This window comes from Panicum hallii, chromosome 2 (genome assembly GCF_002211085.1).
Source record: "Panicum hallii strain FIL2 chromosome 2, PHallii_v3.1, whole genome shotgun sequence".
NCBI lineage: Eukaryota > Viridiplantae > Streptophyta > Magnoliopsida > Poales > Poaceae > Panicum > Panicum hallii.
Window position 1 is genome coordinate 54563009 of NC_038043.1, and position 16032 is coordinate 54579040.

The 16032-nt window shown below is 45.4% G+C and overlaps 2 protein-coding genes across 2 annotated transcripts; both read right to left on the reverse strand.

Moving 5' to 3' along the window:
- Positions 1–2341: 2341 nt before the first annotated feature.
- On the reverse strand, positions 2342–7488 carry LOC112883278 (zinc finger CCCH domain-containing protein 62-like). Its single transcript, XM_025948559.1, has 9 exons — positions 6984–7488; positions 6085–6202; positions 5747–5808; positions 5611–5665; positions 5432–5528; positions 5238–5336; positions 4280–4388; positions 2734–3507; positions 2342–2612 (listed from the first exon to the last, which is right to left on the reverse strand). Exons 1-8 carry the CDS (start codon positions 7345–7347, stop codon positions 2780–2782), a joined length of 1632 nt encoding a protein of 543 aa, XP_025804344.1. The 5' UTR covers positions 7348–7488; the 3' UTR covers positions 2342–2612; positions 2734–2779.
- A 551-nt stretch (positions 7489–8039) lies between these two features.
- Positions 8040–13212, reverse strand: LOC112881784 (CDPK-related kinase 5-like). The gene is made up of 11 exons (XM_025946648.1): positions 12453–13212; positions 11693–11823; positions 10931–10972; positions 10731–10839; positions 10281–10359; positions 9851–10147; positions 9664–9776; positions 9109–9216; positions 8963–9025; positions 8707–8874; positions 8040–8611 (listed from the first exon to the last, which is right to left on the reverse strand). The coding sequence occupies exons 1-11, from the start codon at positions 13014–13016 to the stop codon at positions 8471–8473; spliced, it is 1815 nt and encodes a 604-aa protein (XP_025802433.1). The 5' UTR covers positions 13017–13212; the 3' UTR covers positions 8040–8470.
- Between the last annotated feature and the right edge of the window lie 2820 nt (positions 13213–16032).

Consider the following 16032-nt stretch of genomic DNA (forward strand, 5'->3'; position numbering starts at 1 on the left):
ATGTCAAAAAATCCACCAGCTCAAACTGTCACCTCGTATTTCAACTAAACCCCAGAAGAAGATACAGATCACAAGCATACAAACTCGCTCCTGTTTGCATTTCAAAGCCACGCATCGAAATCGGAACCAAGAGGCGACCCACAAACACTGAAACCAAACCCCCAATCCAATCCAATGCATGGATCCGTCAAGTATGGGGGCTGGCTGAGGAGTGAGGAGAGGACTGTGGCTTTCAGGGCCAAATGTCCAATCCGGTCGGGCAGGCAAACAGTTAAATATAGACTATAGCTAGGCTCCCACAGTTTGACGTGATCTGCTGGTGCCAAGCCCTTGTTGTTGCTGGCCTACAGCACGATCTGCTCGCACATGCGCACGACACCCACGGCCCTCTCTCCCTCTGTCTCTCGTAGTTGCATCCAAGAGCAGCAGCTCATTCCCTGTTCCGGAGCTTTACAGCACCCACTGCTACTGTACCGTGGATTCCTCCTGTTGGGTGGCGTACCGGACAGGAAAACCAAAGGCGTGGCGCCGCGACAGATTGCCGTGCCTACGTGGCTACTCCATGCCACTGTCTCCATATAGCTAGCTAGGTAGATCTCAGTTATTGTGGAGGTACCCTGGCAAAGTGACCACAGGCCCTCAGCACGCACACATTGTTGTTGCACATGAGACGGCAAGAACCCTAGGATTCTAGGAAGCATGGCAGCAGAGGAGCTGGGGGCGCAGCTAATCGGTTGGTAGAAGGCTGTCCTCACATCCTGATTTTCTATGAAACCAGAACGATTGGCACCAAGCTTGGGAAGACCAATCCCAAGTAAATGCTCCACGTGCCGGATTAGACAACGAGCTGTTTATGCTGGTACAGGGATCATCAGTATTCTTCTTCTTCTTCTTCTTTTTAAGAAAAGATGTCCTTTTCTCCTACCATGTTCAACCACGGATCGAATTGCGCACGCATACACACAACGAAAAACACAAGCCGGTGTTTGGTAAGAGCAAATTAAGAGGATAACACTGGCTACACTGTATACAAGCATGCATGGGTAGACGCCTGTGTGATGTGGTTTGACTCGCATCTACGACCGGGGCACCACCGGGCGTTGGAGGCCCGGTTGGTGCCCGCGCGTGTGAAACCAACCGCGCGACACGCAGGCTGAGCAGAGTCGGAAACATTGACCCCGTTCAGCAAAGCCGACAGAGAGAGAGAGAGGAGGGCGTGCCAACTGACACGAGTGCGTGCGGGCGTGCGGCTACGCCGGGTCAGTCAGCGGTCAGCGCGAACACCTCACACCGGCTGACCGGCGACTCGTCCACGGCATGCCGGCCCGCTGGGGCCTCCTCGGGCCCCGAGGCGACGAAGCTCGCGAGCAGCCCGGCGACCGGCCGGCGCGCCGCGGGTCTTCGTGCTTCACAAAAAAACATGCCGGAATGGGAGTGATGTCTCCGACTTGACGGGGCTGTGCCTCGAGTACTCAACTACTGTGACCGTGACGGTGAGTGCCCCGGGCCTGGCTTGGAATTTTTGTCCCGGCGAGCAGCTGGCTCGACTCGCGCCGTCCCACGAATTTGGGATGGTCCTCTTTTTTTTTTGAGCGGAAATTGGTATGATCTTGCTACCACGTTTTGAATTCCAAAAAATAGGTCTCTCATCCGAAATTCCAGATAGGCCTAGGTAAGAAGATCGGGCTGTTCGTTGGTCTGTTATGTGAACTGTCAAAAAGATACGGTGGCAGGACTGTCAAAATGTAGGATACGAGACGCCAGGTTTACAGTAACAGCGGCGTGTCAAATGAATGAGAGATGCAAATGGAAATCTGACGGGAAAAACCTGATGCCGTTCCAGGTAGATACATAGGTACGGCGCCCAACTACACGCCGCCGACCATTTCCTTGTTGGTTTCTTCTTTCCTGGCCAGACGCACATGCACGGCGCATGGAAATCTTAGTCGCCTTGCCATTGGGTGTTTGGATGGGGATCTCCTCACAAAACTTTTGGGGGTTTACTTAGATCAAAATTCACCCTATCAACAAGGTAAGAGTTTCAGACCGTAAAGGACGGTTTGGATTCTGAGTTTTTGAAACTCACGGTTCATGGGTAGATACTCTTCTTTGTGAACAAAGAAAAAAAAGGATCATATGTCAAGTTCCTAACCAGGTCTGAAGATGAAGCGACCATTCAATTTAAGCTATGAATTGGCAGTGATGGACTTGCAGAACTGAAAGTAGTCTGCAGTGTTTGAATTGACCTCACTGCTGTATTTCCTAGAGTACGCAAATTTTGGGTTTCGTTCAGATTATCAGCTCAGATTTCAGAGACCATCGGTGTACAGACATCAGACACTTACATCCACTTTGGATTTCATTAAGATTATCAGCTCAAATTTCAGAAACCATTGGTGTACAGCTTAAAATTCGAGCTACAAGCTCAATCAACAAATAAAAGGTAGTATCTCTAAAGCATGCTTGTTTACCTTCAACCTTCCCCATTTGAAGCACGTGAAGCTCTGATATTGTTTTCTTAGCCATCTTATGCATGTACCATAAGGCCCTTACATTGCAATCACAGTAGTCAATGGACTGAATCAGTGGTAATACTACATTTCCACCACACCCTGCAAAAATGCGAAGAAACCAAGTCCATCGGTGACAGTATGCATGAAAAAGGCAGAGAATTAACTTGGCAAATGCAAAGAAACGGTAATAATGAAAATAAAACAAGACCACAAGTCTTACCACCGATGCAACTATAAAAATTACAGCTGGCAGCAACCAAACTGTCTCATCGACGAAAACCAGTACTCCCATTAGGATGTCTGAAGTGTGGAACAACATATGCTGATTCTGGATGAGAATGGTACGCAGTTTGTGACATGTTGGGTGATGAAAATGCAACACTCTGGTGATTGGGTCGAAGCCCCCTAAAATATGCAGGTGCATGTGGCTCAGCCATCACTCCATTTTGATGTCGGAAACCCATTGTAGTGTTGAATAGAGCATCTGGATGGCTGCCACCAGGGGGAGGAAACAAGATGTTAGCAACTTCGCGCAATGGAGGCGGCAGTTGGGGCCTCTCAATGGAAGGATGCTGTACTACAGCAAAATTTCCATGATTTGCCTCGACATGAGCAGCTGGAGTCATGTATCTTCCTTCAAATTGAGCGTATCTGCCAGTGCTAGATGGACCCTTGTTGAGGGGCCCAATGTGACAATTTTTCTGTAAGGTAGCATGATTCTTCTCCACGCTGTCAATGCATAGAGAGCTGCTATGACCGACACTCTTATTCAGGTGGCTATGATTTTTATTTGCCCTCCTACCACCACTGCATTTTTTTCCATAAGGCACTTGGGACCCTTCCTTCTTTGACCTTTTATTAGGCAGATCAGACTTGGAGGATTGGGCCGGATGTTTTTTGCTTTTATCCACTTCGATGATATTAGATCGACAGTCAGGCCTCCCAGATCGAGACTTATGCTTTTCTTTTTCCAATTTTTTCTTGCCCTTAAGAGCTAGGAAAGATAGATAAAAAAAATGGAATACAATTAGTTCGGTCTGAACAGACAAAACTGAACATAATGGGCTTGAAATCTGAAGTAATCATTAAGAGTTGCAGCTTGACGCAATGCCTTATAAAAAAAGAAATGCAATAGTGACCCAGAGCTCACATGCTCAAAGAAAAGTTGCTAACTAGAGCACATATTCACAAGAACAAAAGAAGCCATTGACACAATACCATGCATTGAGCATGGAAAGATACAACATTCCTTATTAGGTAAGAAGTTTACGACTACATCTTTTCTTCTGAAATTCAGTGAGCCTATAAATGGAATATGTTACTCATTTTACTGCCCCTTATGCTGATCTCCAGCCCTGTGAATCATAATTTAACTTGATTCCACATTAGATATAGCTGGCTCATTGGATCTCTTCCAAAGTCAATTAATAGACCAACCAAAACATTAAATTGTACTGCCCCAAAACATTAAATTGTACTGCCTACTAATTACTAAATATAAGTAAGAAATGCTCATGTGTAACATCTAACTGTAGTTTTGCGTAACATACAAGTCATTATAAACTAGCAAGGTTTTAACATCAAACAACAAAATTGATTAGATATATATATATATATGTATATATATATATTTAAATATGCAATATAATCACACACCAAGATTAGTAACATTGATTTGAGATCCCAAGTAAGTGCAGACAAGAAGACCAAGGGCAATGTTAACTAATACCGATATATGCAAAAACAATCTTGAGAATGGAAATTACTGTTTCCCGCAGACTTAGGTCTATTCAAAGCACGAACACGCCTTGCATCATCTCCTCTGCTGTGCTTCTCGTCTAGAACCTTCAGCCTTTCTGCTTCATTTGCCCAAGGCTACATAAAAGACGAACAAATGAGTTGAATTTAAAAATCACACAAGGCCATCCTATGGACAATCTAGATATATGATAAAAAAAACATTTGGAAATGTATAGATATCATCGGGATGAGAATTGCACAACTGAGAAAAAAATTTCACACATCCCATTTCTATCGATATATGATACAAGGTATAAAAACAAAGTTTGAGAAATGTGAAGATAATCATCTGGATATCTGACAGGATGCGTTCATATTCACAAAAAGAAAATGTTTCTTTTCTTTAGAGAAACAGAGTTTCCTGCAGTTCCATTGCTGTATACAACGCTTCAACAACCAACTGCTAGAAACAATATAAATTCCCATCATTACTGACCCTGGTAACTAGTTCCATTACCCTATAAAATTTGAGAATTGTATCACCACATTGGCTTGAACTCCGGAAGACAATCTGAGTGTTACTTATGATCTACCCCCTCCGTCCATGTATATTAGCACTCTTGATATTTTTAGGACAGATTAAGAGTGAAAGGAAAAATACTTTGATGCCCCATCACTAAATCGCCAAACCAGGTAGAGTCATTAACAGATTCACGTCATCCAAGCCGGTGTTTCAGCTAGCTGAGCAATTAGTGCTTAGCAGCAAAGAATCAAAAGCAAGGAGAGAGCGGATAGTATTGGGCAGATACAAAGTCAATGCGGCTGGATTTGGAAGGGGTACACAGGAATGCATATATTCATGTACATGTGTTAAACACACCAGGAGTGGAAATATGCATGCACTTCGGGAGGAAATGACTAGCAGAAACAACCTAAAAGGGAGACAAAATATGAGTAATAATTTAAGCGGACAGCTCTTGCTACCTGACGAAAAGTCATCATTCTGTATAGGTTGCGCCCTTTGACAAGCAACAAATGCAAAGGTGGTAATTTTCCAGCTCCTTTGCTCCAAAATACTTGAATCTATTGAATTAAACAAGTAATGTAATCGTGAGTTCTGTACATAAACACAAGTATCAAATGGTACAGTAGTACAAAACTGTTGCATCAAACCTTACCGTGAAAGTATGTTGCTGCTTTTCTTTACCATAACTTTCCTTGATGACTTTGCCAGCTACTATACGCTTCCCTATACATTTTGCATGTCTTTTTCCACTGTGAAGGTTATCCAAAGAAAAGTTTGTGTTACCATTTCAAAGAGGCTGCTAGACTAGACTACACAAATCAAGATGACTACCTCTTCTCATACACCTTCTGTTTGAATAGGACAGCGTCGCCCCTACAAACATCTCCTGCATTGAGAGGGTACGATCAGTGCCCTGGATAATTCGCCATGCAGTTAAATGAAAGTTTATTCCCATGTAAGACCGCACCTTTACAGTTGATAGAGAAGGATGACCGTGGATAAATTCTTTCTGGATCACCATCTTTAAACCTATCAAAAAGGGCAAAAATATTACATGCGCGCCTTGTTCTTCTGAAATGTTGCATCTCTATATCTAGGCAAGTCAAATGAAGCAAGATTATGGTCGCCTAGGTGAACCCTCCTGTGCATAACAATGCCAGGTAAAAATTAAAACAAAATATTGAGAACAAACAAATGACACGGGAATTGGTACTCTTAAATTGAATTCTGGCAGTTAAGAGACTGAGTAGATGAGCATCAAATGACTGAATAAACTCAGGAGAGTGAAAGAGTTATGGAATCAACCTCCAATGAAGCACTATTCTGTCTACACAAGCGCTTATGTCCCCAGTTTGGCTAAGACCATTGTTCTTTAAATACGCCTTGCACTCCACCAACTTAATCCCCTCTAGACTCCTCCCACCTACAGGGACATATTGCTTATCAGTTTATCCAGGGGGGAAATACAGTATATAGCATAGAACAAAATGATCCAAGTTTGTTCACTCCTGAAACACAGCGACGTGAATTAAAAACCAGGTGTATTACATGCTCAACATAATATCAAACATGATAGGGATTGCATCTAGCTCCATTTGAAAACCAGTATGTCTATTTTGGAATTGTCCATAAGAAGAAGAAATAAACAATGGCTCAATACAACAGCAGATACAAACCATAGAAGCCGAGATAGAAAAAAAAAGGACTGACATAAGCTTACAGTAGTAGGATTATAGGAATAACCTGCAGCCTACCAAGCAGCTAGAGCTAAGCACATAGTCCTAGAAGCAAAGCCAAACAAACATTTAGCACGTTCCTGCTAGTTTCTATTTCACACAATGTCTAAAGAATTTTGGGGTCCTCGTTCCTTAAAGTGTCTAGCATCATTAGAATGGAAACATATGTTTCAAAGCATTAGCCAGATGAAGTATGTGTAAATTTCGCAAGTCATCAGACGATAAGATTGGCACACTGCCGCTGCACAAATGATAAGAATGCCCAAACAGCTCTGGTTTCCAGCTCTCCACATGCATCTAATCCCCGTTCCAAGCTTCCTCCATTTTTTTTTTGAATGATAGCTTCCACCATTCGAGATTGTCAGTAGACACCTACACCTACTTCTGAATATACGATTAACCATCCGAACAGCAACTGTCAAAAACGAAAAAAGGGTGGGGGGGGGGGCGCGAGATCGCGGAGATTACTGCGGAGTAGACCGGCGATTTTGATGCAGGCGGCCTCGCTCCGATCCGAGCCCAATTGCTCAGCTTCCGCCTCCGCCCCTGATTCCTCCTCGCTCTCCCCGCCACTGCCTTCCCCGTCACCGCCCTCGCTGTCGCTGATGTCGACGAAGTCCTCGTCGCTCGTGTCCACCTCTTCCCCTGATTCTGAATCCTCCTCCTCCTCCTCCTCCTCCTCCTCCTCCGACCTCGACTCTGACCCCGCCTCGGAGTCCGAGGAGATTTCGATCGCCGCATCGCGCTCCTCCTCCTCCTCCTCCTCCTCCACCTGCACCACCACCCGCGCAGCCGTGGCCGCGGCGGCGGCACGCCTCCGCGTTACCGGCATCCCCGCGCTAACTGGAGAAGCCTTTGCCCCCGCCTCGTCGCCCTCCGATTGCCTCCCGCCCCCGCCTTCCCCATCCGCTTCGCCTCGAAATGGAAGGGGCTAGATTGCCGTGTGGAGAAAACGTTTGCCTCCCTGTCGCGAGTTGGCCGCCGCTTCCTTTCCTTCCAACGTTCACTGTCGCTCACTCTGCTTTCAAATTTCGAAATCCAAATTTCAAAAGCACGGTGCATCTGGATCGCATGTTCGACGCATATGGACGGCTCAGATGAGAGGAATAATGGCTCGTACCGCTAATGCTTTTAGAAAGAAAACAAAATGAATAAGAATACTTCTTTGAGGACTAAAATTTTTCTCATTTGCATTTGCAATTACAAATAAGTTTGAATTCTGGCACTAGCATGGGTGTAGGACACACGGCACCAATTTCTAGTGCAGTATAAGGGTGAGGCAGAATAAAATTAGAAGGCTATGAAATAATTTGTAGGTAAACAGACTCTGAAATCATTTCCATGAATCTGTACAAATCAATACAAATTTATAAAGCATATTCTTTTTTTGAAATGACGAATATATTCTAGTTGATTGTTAGGACTAGGAAGTTGAACAATTAGAGCTTGCCAACTGACATGTTAATATCTTCTGAAACTAATAACATGGTACATTTTTCATCTCAGCAATATATACACGAAGGAGAACCTGATGAACATGACGATCACTCACTTTCATCTGTCAGTACAATGACACAATGACAATGGCAGTAAGTGAATATGTCCACGCTTCAGATGCCCACCCTGGTGACCGCAGCAACCTTGCTCCAGTTCCAGGAACAGCATTACAAAGTTTGTTCCCAAAATCACAACAGAACATGACGCCTATTCTAAGAATGTTAGAAACATCACATGTTGCAGACATGGGTGAGATTTTCCTATTCACTAAATGATCAGTAGGCAGGCAACGACAAACATAACTCTATACTCAAATTAGTGGCAGATCAGGCGGCGCTAGAACTCAGACGCCCTCGGTATGCAAGCTTCAGTCGACGGTTCTTTAGCCCTGTTAATTTGCCTGTGAAGGCAGGGGCTAGGGTGGTGTGAACTTGTGCTGTCGTTAGAGATTACAACAGCTATCGCATCTTTGACAGAGATCTGCTGGACATGCCATGCAATAGCTTGACAAATCCGAGAAAGCTCAATTTCCCATCCGTATGCCTGATCCAATCTTGCAGAACGACATGCAGTGGCACTGAAGGGCTGAGGCCCAATTCCTGAGAGAATGAAATGAGTAACAAATCAGGAAATATGGGAGGACACTAGATTGATCAACTAGAACAAACACAGGAGGGGAGAATAGGTCACATACAGATGCTAGTTCATCGATTACAATAGCACGATTGCCATCCTTCTCAAAATGTTCATAAGCAGATCGTGCATGTTGCTCCCATCTATCCAATGCTTCGAGCTGGTGCACACTAACTGCTGCTGCACAGAACTCTTGAAAGTCCATTCTTCTGTACTGAAGGGCGCTCAACTGAAAAGAAAATCCATTTATACAGTGAGTGGCACAGTTTGTGGGTGAATGCAAAAATTGCTATCATCAGATTAAAAAAAAAAAGTACCGAAACAAGAATCTCCTGAACTCGTGATTCCTTCATCGCATCTGTAGCTTCTCTTGTTAAGGCCTAAACAGCATGAGACAAAAGGACTCACCAGATTAACCAAAATAAATAGGACAGACTATATCAGAGCTCTATGATGAACTAACCATTCTGATATTGTCAAGAGTGATGCATCCATTTCTGTCAGGTTCCAATAAAGAAAACTGCGCCTTCAGATAGAAAAGCTCATCAACAGTTAATGTCTTCGATAGAGCCTGCAGCAGATCAAGAAAGACCCATACATCAATCACTGCAGATTGCAGATATTAAAGAAGGAACAATAATGATATACTTAACAAGTAAAGCTTGTAAGCACCATATAGAATTTGAAGCAGAAGTATTGGTAACATAAGTTTGTGTTAAGAGAATCCAAAGCAAGGACCATATCTACCATAAAACGCTGCCCCCACAAGCTTAAACCTCATACGCAAGCAAAAAGTTCAGACAATGGCTACCACAAAACTGTAGTGTGTATTGATCAACAAGATTTAATAGAAGATTAACCACTACTAAACAAAACAGTTTAAAGCACGCCCTTACCTTTCAGGAGAACAAATTAACAGTGACATAAAGTGAGTGAAAATTGCCAAACTGAAGAAGGAGCATCACATATACATGTGGAACAAAAGGATAAAATCAGAACAAAAGTTTGAAGTACTGACCCTCAGAGCAGCTTTCCGTAAAGATGAGGAACGAATATAAGCTTTGATAAGTCGGAATATAAGAATGTCCAATGGCAGTTTAATGTCATTGTAATTTCTGATCCATGGATGACCTGGAAAAAAAAAACATGAATACTCACAACAATCTAATATTCATTAGAATATGTATGGATAAAATGAAACTCACTTAAAGCTTGAGCTGCGGTCATCCTTCTACGTGGATCCTTGCACAGCAATCGCTTAACAAAATCCATTGCTTCTGGAGTTAAAGAAGGCCACGGTGCCTCATTATAGCTAGGGTCAGCTTTGAGAACAGAACGGAATATGCCAGATTCAGTGCGTGCCCAAAAAGGACGACTGCCGCAAAGAAGAATATATGCAATTACACCTATACTCCATACATCAGCTTCTGTGCTATAGCATCTATGCAGAACTTCTGGAGCAACATAATAAGCACTTCCAACAATGTCATTTAGCCTCTCATCTGCATAAAATATTAGAACCACATACTTAAGAACTTTTTGCCAGTGAAAGTGTTAATACTACAATTATTTTTGGTAAAGGCAATTAGAGCAAGTAAATTAACAAAAATATAGATTGATCGGTAAGAAGTATACCTGGTTTTACAAAATCTGATAAGCCAAAGTCAATAGCCTTAAGATGGGCATTCTCATCTTTTGAAGTGAAAAGAAAATTCTGAAAAAAAAGGTATATATTTTAGAAGCCATGATAACTTCAACAAGGAAAATGCTAAAATTAGAAAATATTCATAGAGAAAGGAAAACGGAGAAAACAATATAAAATAATGCATGGACTGTCTCGAACAAACAATAGTCAAATGCAAAACAACAGTTCTATTGATGGGTGTAGTGCATAACGGTATAAGAAATAAACCAGTGGAGTTGTTGCCAACTTCAATAAAGATCGGATGGCAAAACATGCTTAGTTTACCAATGCCACGGAAATCGCAAGGTTCCAAACTACGGAAAGTAGAAACTTAGCAAATTCTAAACCTCTTTAAATCATGATATTTGCACTAATTGTAGAGATGCAGAGAAACAAATCACCTCCGGCTTGAGATCCCGATGAACCACTCCTTGAACGTGACAAAAAGCAACAACATTTAATATTTGCACCAGGACAGCTTTTGCATCATCCTCGGAGTACTTCCCACCTCTAAGTCAAATGCAAAACAACAGTTCTATTGAAGCACCTATTTTAATGTGAACTATAGTGTTATTTCAAAAATTTATGTTCATTAACCCACCTGGAAAGTATTCTATCAAGTAGCTCTCCGCCCTCGCACAACCTACACAATAGAAGCATGGATTTGCATGTTAAATACAGACAAGCAAGTACCTTAGGATCGGCAGCAACAGGGTATAAAAGGAAAATATAAATGCAAAAAAAATAGTTATATAGAATAAATCTTTCAAGGTCCACTACCTTAGTGATCAAATTGGCAGTACGTAAACATTATGGAAACTTACATTTTCCAGAAATGACTTAACGTTTGGCAGGAAAAGAGAAGCGTATCAATAACTGCCTCTCGCAAAAAAAACCATTTATGTAACTTCATTTTCATCATTAAGTAGCAAGTGCAACTACTACCATATTATATACAGTTGTCACATATTATCAATGCTAAACTTGATCCAGCATTATGGGTGTTACTTAGAAGAAGAATGGACACTGGAAAGGGAAACGTAACCAATTATTTCAAGAAATTGGCATAAAATGATTTTTAACATCTTAGGTATAGCATTTCAAATGCTTCAATAAGTTTGTTATTGCCACACCAGCAATAAGTGAACAAAAGAATAAAAAATGGGTCTGTAAAACTATACAAACTAATTAGCAAGCAGGATGTCGCGTTTTTTCATGATTTCCAATTTGTGTTCATCTTTATCATTGTCAGTTCCAATGATAAGGAATAACAGCACACTAATTATATTGTGGAGGACATCCTCATAAAATATGAAACATGAAGTAAAAGAAAACTATGACTTCTCAGGCCATGGAAGCTTACTCCATTACTATATATACATTCTCATTGTCCTCATAGGCATCATAAAATTGAACCAAGTTCTTGTTTCCTGCCAAAGCTTTCAAAATTTTAACCTCCCTTCGGACATCCTCTATAGCAATGGATGTTGTCATCTGACAAAACAAAAAAGCAAGCAGTAGCTGGTGTCAGAAAGGTGTTCAGATAAGAAACCAAGTTCAGACAATGACCAACTGAAGGTATGAAGATACAAGATTATAGAACTATAAGGATCTTAAATCAGTTTGCACAAAAGATATCATAGAAGTAGAACAATAATGCCAAGTGGCTAAAACCTTCTGGATTGGGAAAAGAATAATGCATAGAAGTTGCCGAACACCAAATGCAAGTTTCACAAGTAAGAGACAATGTCCAATCTATCCACTCATCATTAGAGTAGGCGCATCGCAGCACAAAATCTCATATTCTACCCAGTACCCAGAAGGGCACAATGCACAGAACAGAAAATCATCCTCAAGGGCATGCAATAAGGTGTTGGCAATGCAGATTGCAGAACCTTATCAGGTCACCACAAATTTCTGTAAATATTTTGTTCGAGATTAGTATTCTCACGTCATGAGAGCACATTAGTAGACAGCGATTAGTAGCAAAATCTAAGCCACCTCAAATTTTCAGATGGTCATTTTTTTTCCAGAAAAGTAGCATGTGAACTTGGTACCTTAAAATTCACAGAACAGATCAAAACAAAATGCCAGACTAGGGCAATGCGAAAGCGTGGCATCACCTTTGCTTTGGGGATAACCTTGACGGCGACGGACTCCCCCTTGCGCGCGCCTTTCTTAACCGTGGCGGCGCAGGTGTAGCCGAAGTGTCCCCGTCCGACTTCATCCCCCATATCGTACTTGGCCGCGAACCCCTTGTTGAACCCAAACCCCTTGTCCAGCCCCCTGCAGCCGCCGCAGCCCTCCCCCTCGCCGCCGACTTCCTCGGGGATGGAGGGCCGCGGCGGGCCGTGCCGCCTGGCGAGCGCCGCCCTGATGTGCTTGGCAGGCGACGGCGGCGGGAAGGGCAGCCGCAGCAGGCGCCTGGCCGGGGTGGTGGGCGCGGAGCCGGCCGCCGCGCCCGGGTGCGCGGGGGAGGACTTGCGCGGGGACGCCGCAGAGCCGCCGAAGAGGTGGTGCGCGGGGCTCGGGCTCGGGGTGGAGAACGGGAAGAAGGGGGAGACCGCCCAATGCTTCTTCCCCGGGGTGGCCGGGGTGGCGCAGCCCGGGGGCGGGGTCGCCGGCGCGGCGCGCGGCGGCGAGGTGTCGGCGTCGTGGGTGAGCGGCTTCGCGTGGCACCCTCCCATGTTGCGCCTGCGCCGGGGGTTGGCGCGCTGCGTGCGGGATCTGGGAGGGGTTGGGGAGGGAGCTAGGAGGAGGCGGTGGAGGGAGAGGCCATGGCGGGGAGAGAAAGAGAGAGGAACTTTGGGGGGAGTGGCGAGTGGGGACTGCGGGGAGTGAGGCGAATTGAAACGGGGAAGGTGGGAGAGGAGTAAAGGCGGCGAGGTGGTGACGCGGGGTCGGAGAGAGAGAGAGATTAGTGGAGCTGCCTGGCAGGTGGGGCGTTTAGTGCTTTTAATTCTTTTTCTCCTTTCCTCTTTTTGTTTTTTTGGCTTTGATGCTTGAGTGCTTGAGTACTAGTTCTACTTTTTTTTTGCGTGTTGATGATTGTGATTAGCTTTTCTAGTCAAAATGATTATGGTTAGCTTGTGAGCGGGTGGAGCACGAGAATTTCTATCCATTTCAATGGAAATTATACGAAAACAAACTCATTTTCCCCGGATTTGATTCCAGGGTCTTAATTTCCATTTCGAATGTGCTTGAATCGTTGTTCTCTCAAAAAATTTCAAATTTTTTTCACTAGCATACGCGAGGAGTTATGATTAGTCCTTGTCATCGCTGTTGGTTGGGCCTTTTTGTTGGATGTGGGCATGTGATTACTGGAGAAAAGAGAGATACACATACATGTGATCATGTTCTTTTCAAGGGGAGAAGAAAGCATAGTGAGAGCAATGGCCGGCACGGTGAGCAATTGGTCGCTCGGGAATTCCGTGGCGGGGGTCAAAATGGGACCCAGCTGTTAGACGCGCCATGTGTCCGTTTGCGCTTTACCTGTCTGATCATTAAGATTCTTCCTCGATTCCTTTCCAAAAAAAAAAAGATTCTTGCTCGATGTTTTTCTCCTCTAATTTGTTCCGCGAGTCCAGAAAGAATAGCAAAGATGGAGAATGAGGTCCATGAGCATCGGGCGAAGTTTTTTCTCTTTGATGTTGCATCGGATGAAGTTGGTGGAGTTCTCCTCCTCATGTTCATCTGAGAATGAGAGTGACGCCGATCGGTCATGGTAGTACTGCCAATGATAGGAGCGGCTTCGTTCCAATGGCTCATTCAGCTGGGCAGGTGCTGTGGTGCTAAGAAATTAGCTCCGACGTCCATTTTAAGATCCCCATTTGGAAGCGCTCCTCGCGAGGGTGGAGTTGGAGTCGGAGCAGATGGAGCTATGTTTTGTGGCTCTGCCGGCTCCGCTTGTGCGTAGTGCAAAAGGGCTCCGATTTTTCTAACCGGAACGATAGAAACGCTCCACCGATATTTGTGCCCCAAATCTAGCGCAGTTTGCGGTCGGATTTTGGCATCATGAGTGCCTGATCTCGTCCACACCTAGGGGACACGACAGCATTAGGGAATACACAAAGCGCACTATTCTCTTTTTTGTCATTTCCTGAACCTTAGGTGGCTGCTGCATGGACTGTCATGCGTTCCCTGTGAGGCAAGTGACTAGACCGGCATTTCTTGCTGACACAGACAGTAAACCACTTCATCAGGGTACATGACATGAGCAAAGCCGAAAAGACGCAAGCAGAGATTAGGCACTAATCAGCATTGGCAAAAGGAAGCTACCATGGCAGCAGAGTACAGAGCAGCAGCAGCAGCAGACAGCCTTAAAAGACGAACGGAATATCACCTTTATCGAGGGCAGCTCCCTACGAATTGAAGCCAGCAAGACGTCAACCTCATCTCATCCCCAGGTCCACACGCAGGCAGAACACTCCTGCTTCCAGATGAATCCAACCAGGAAGCAACTCAAGCGAGAGCGAGAATGATGTAGGAGTAGGACTGCAGGAGGCCAGGAAAAAAAGACTAGAAAAGTAAAGGCGTCGTCATATAGGCAGGCAAAGGATCTGGCCATCTGGGGAAGCTGGGCGAGGAGTGAGGACAAAGGAAGCGGGGGCATTGGCCGTGCTGCGGCTCACGTGTACTGCCATGTCCGCACGGCCTGTCGGCACTGTGTGCGGAGCAGGCAGTGCAGTTCGCCGATTCGTTCCGGCTCTGCCGGTGGCCACCAGCGACCGTCAACGGAACTGACAGTGATGCTCGCTTCGGCGATGTACAGCGGGTGCACAGCAGCATGGGGCATTACTGAAAGTCTGAAGGTTACAGGGCAGAGGGTGAGGACTGAGGACATCACTGAAACAGCATCATCCACGGGCAGAGGTGCAAAGAGCCCGACCAATGCGTCAGCCAAGTACAGCGTCCTGTCGGCGCAAACGGCTGCAGGATGTTCATCCTCAGGGGAACCCTATTTCTATGCAACATTCTCTTTCTAAAATGGCAAACACATTTTTGTTAGGAAAAAAAACACTTTGAATCGGAGAAGGGAAATAGACAAATAGTAGAATATGAATGATGCCGGAGAGAGGAGGACGGACGGACGACGCGGACCACAAAGCTTTGATAAGATCACAGGCCGGGATCATGCATGGCAGCAGTAGTGGTAGCTTTCATTGCAGCTGCATCAATTCAGTGATCCGCCCGCCCGTCCGCGACCAGACTTGATTGCGAACCGCCGAGGACCCCGCTCCCGCAGTTCGCTCGCGCCGCCTGCACGCCTGCCTGCCGGTGCCGGGGCTCCCAGCCGGTGGTGCCCCGGCGGCATTAACGCAAGCCGCTCGACCGTCGCTGTCGCGGGCAGTTAATCGAGCCGGCGGAGCTTGCCGCCGCCGCCCGTCCACCCACCCACAGATCGGCGGCGCGGCGGGGAGAGCCGACGACGCCTCGGCTCGCTGCTCCGGCCAATGGGTGATTGGCGAGTTCAATTTCTAGGGCACGTCGGGATCGATCGAGCAGGATGGCTGCGCGAGCAAGCAGCTCGCGGTGCGTCTCGTTGCATTTACGCCGCCTTTGACGATTTTGGGCCGTGCGGGTGGGAGGCCGGCCGGCGCCGGCGTTGAATGCCGCGCCAGGACGGTTCGCGGGTCAGGGGGCAACACGGAGGTGCTCGGGTTTCAGCTGATCCTCCGTGCGGCCGTGCGAGCGCGCCCTGGT

What these genes read in the sequence shown, in the direction of transcription:
- LOC112883278 (XM_025948559.1), bottom strand. Translation starts at nt 7,347, where the DNA reads ATGCCGGTAACGCGGAGGCGTGCCGCCGCCGCGGCCACGGCTGCGCGG. An exon ending in AATCGCCGGTCTACTCCGCA is followed by an intron (nt 6,203 to 6,983) that starts GTAATCTCCGCG and finishes ATGTCCCTGTAG; the next exon opens with GTGGGAGGAGTCTAGAGGGG. An exon ending in CAGAAGGTGTATGAGAAGAG is followed by an intron (nt 5,529 to 5,610) that starts GTAGTCATCTTG and finishes TAACCTTCACAG; the next exon opens with TGGAAAAAGACATGCAAAAT.
- LOC112881784 (XM_025946648.1), bottom strand. Translation starts at nt 13,016, where the DNA reads ATGGGAGGGTGCCACGCGAAGCCGCTCACCCACGACGCCGACACCTCG. An exon ending in AATGTATATATAGTAATGGA is followed by an intron (nt 10,973 to 11,692) that starts GTAAGCTTCCAT and finishes TCTATTGTGTAG; the next exon opens with GTTGTGCGAGGGCGGAGAGC. An exon ending in TTCAGGAGATTCTTGTTTCG is followed by an intron (nt 8,875 to 8,962) that starts GTACTTTTTTTT and finishes TTTTCTTTTCAG; the next exon opens with TTGAGCGCCCTTCAGTACAG.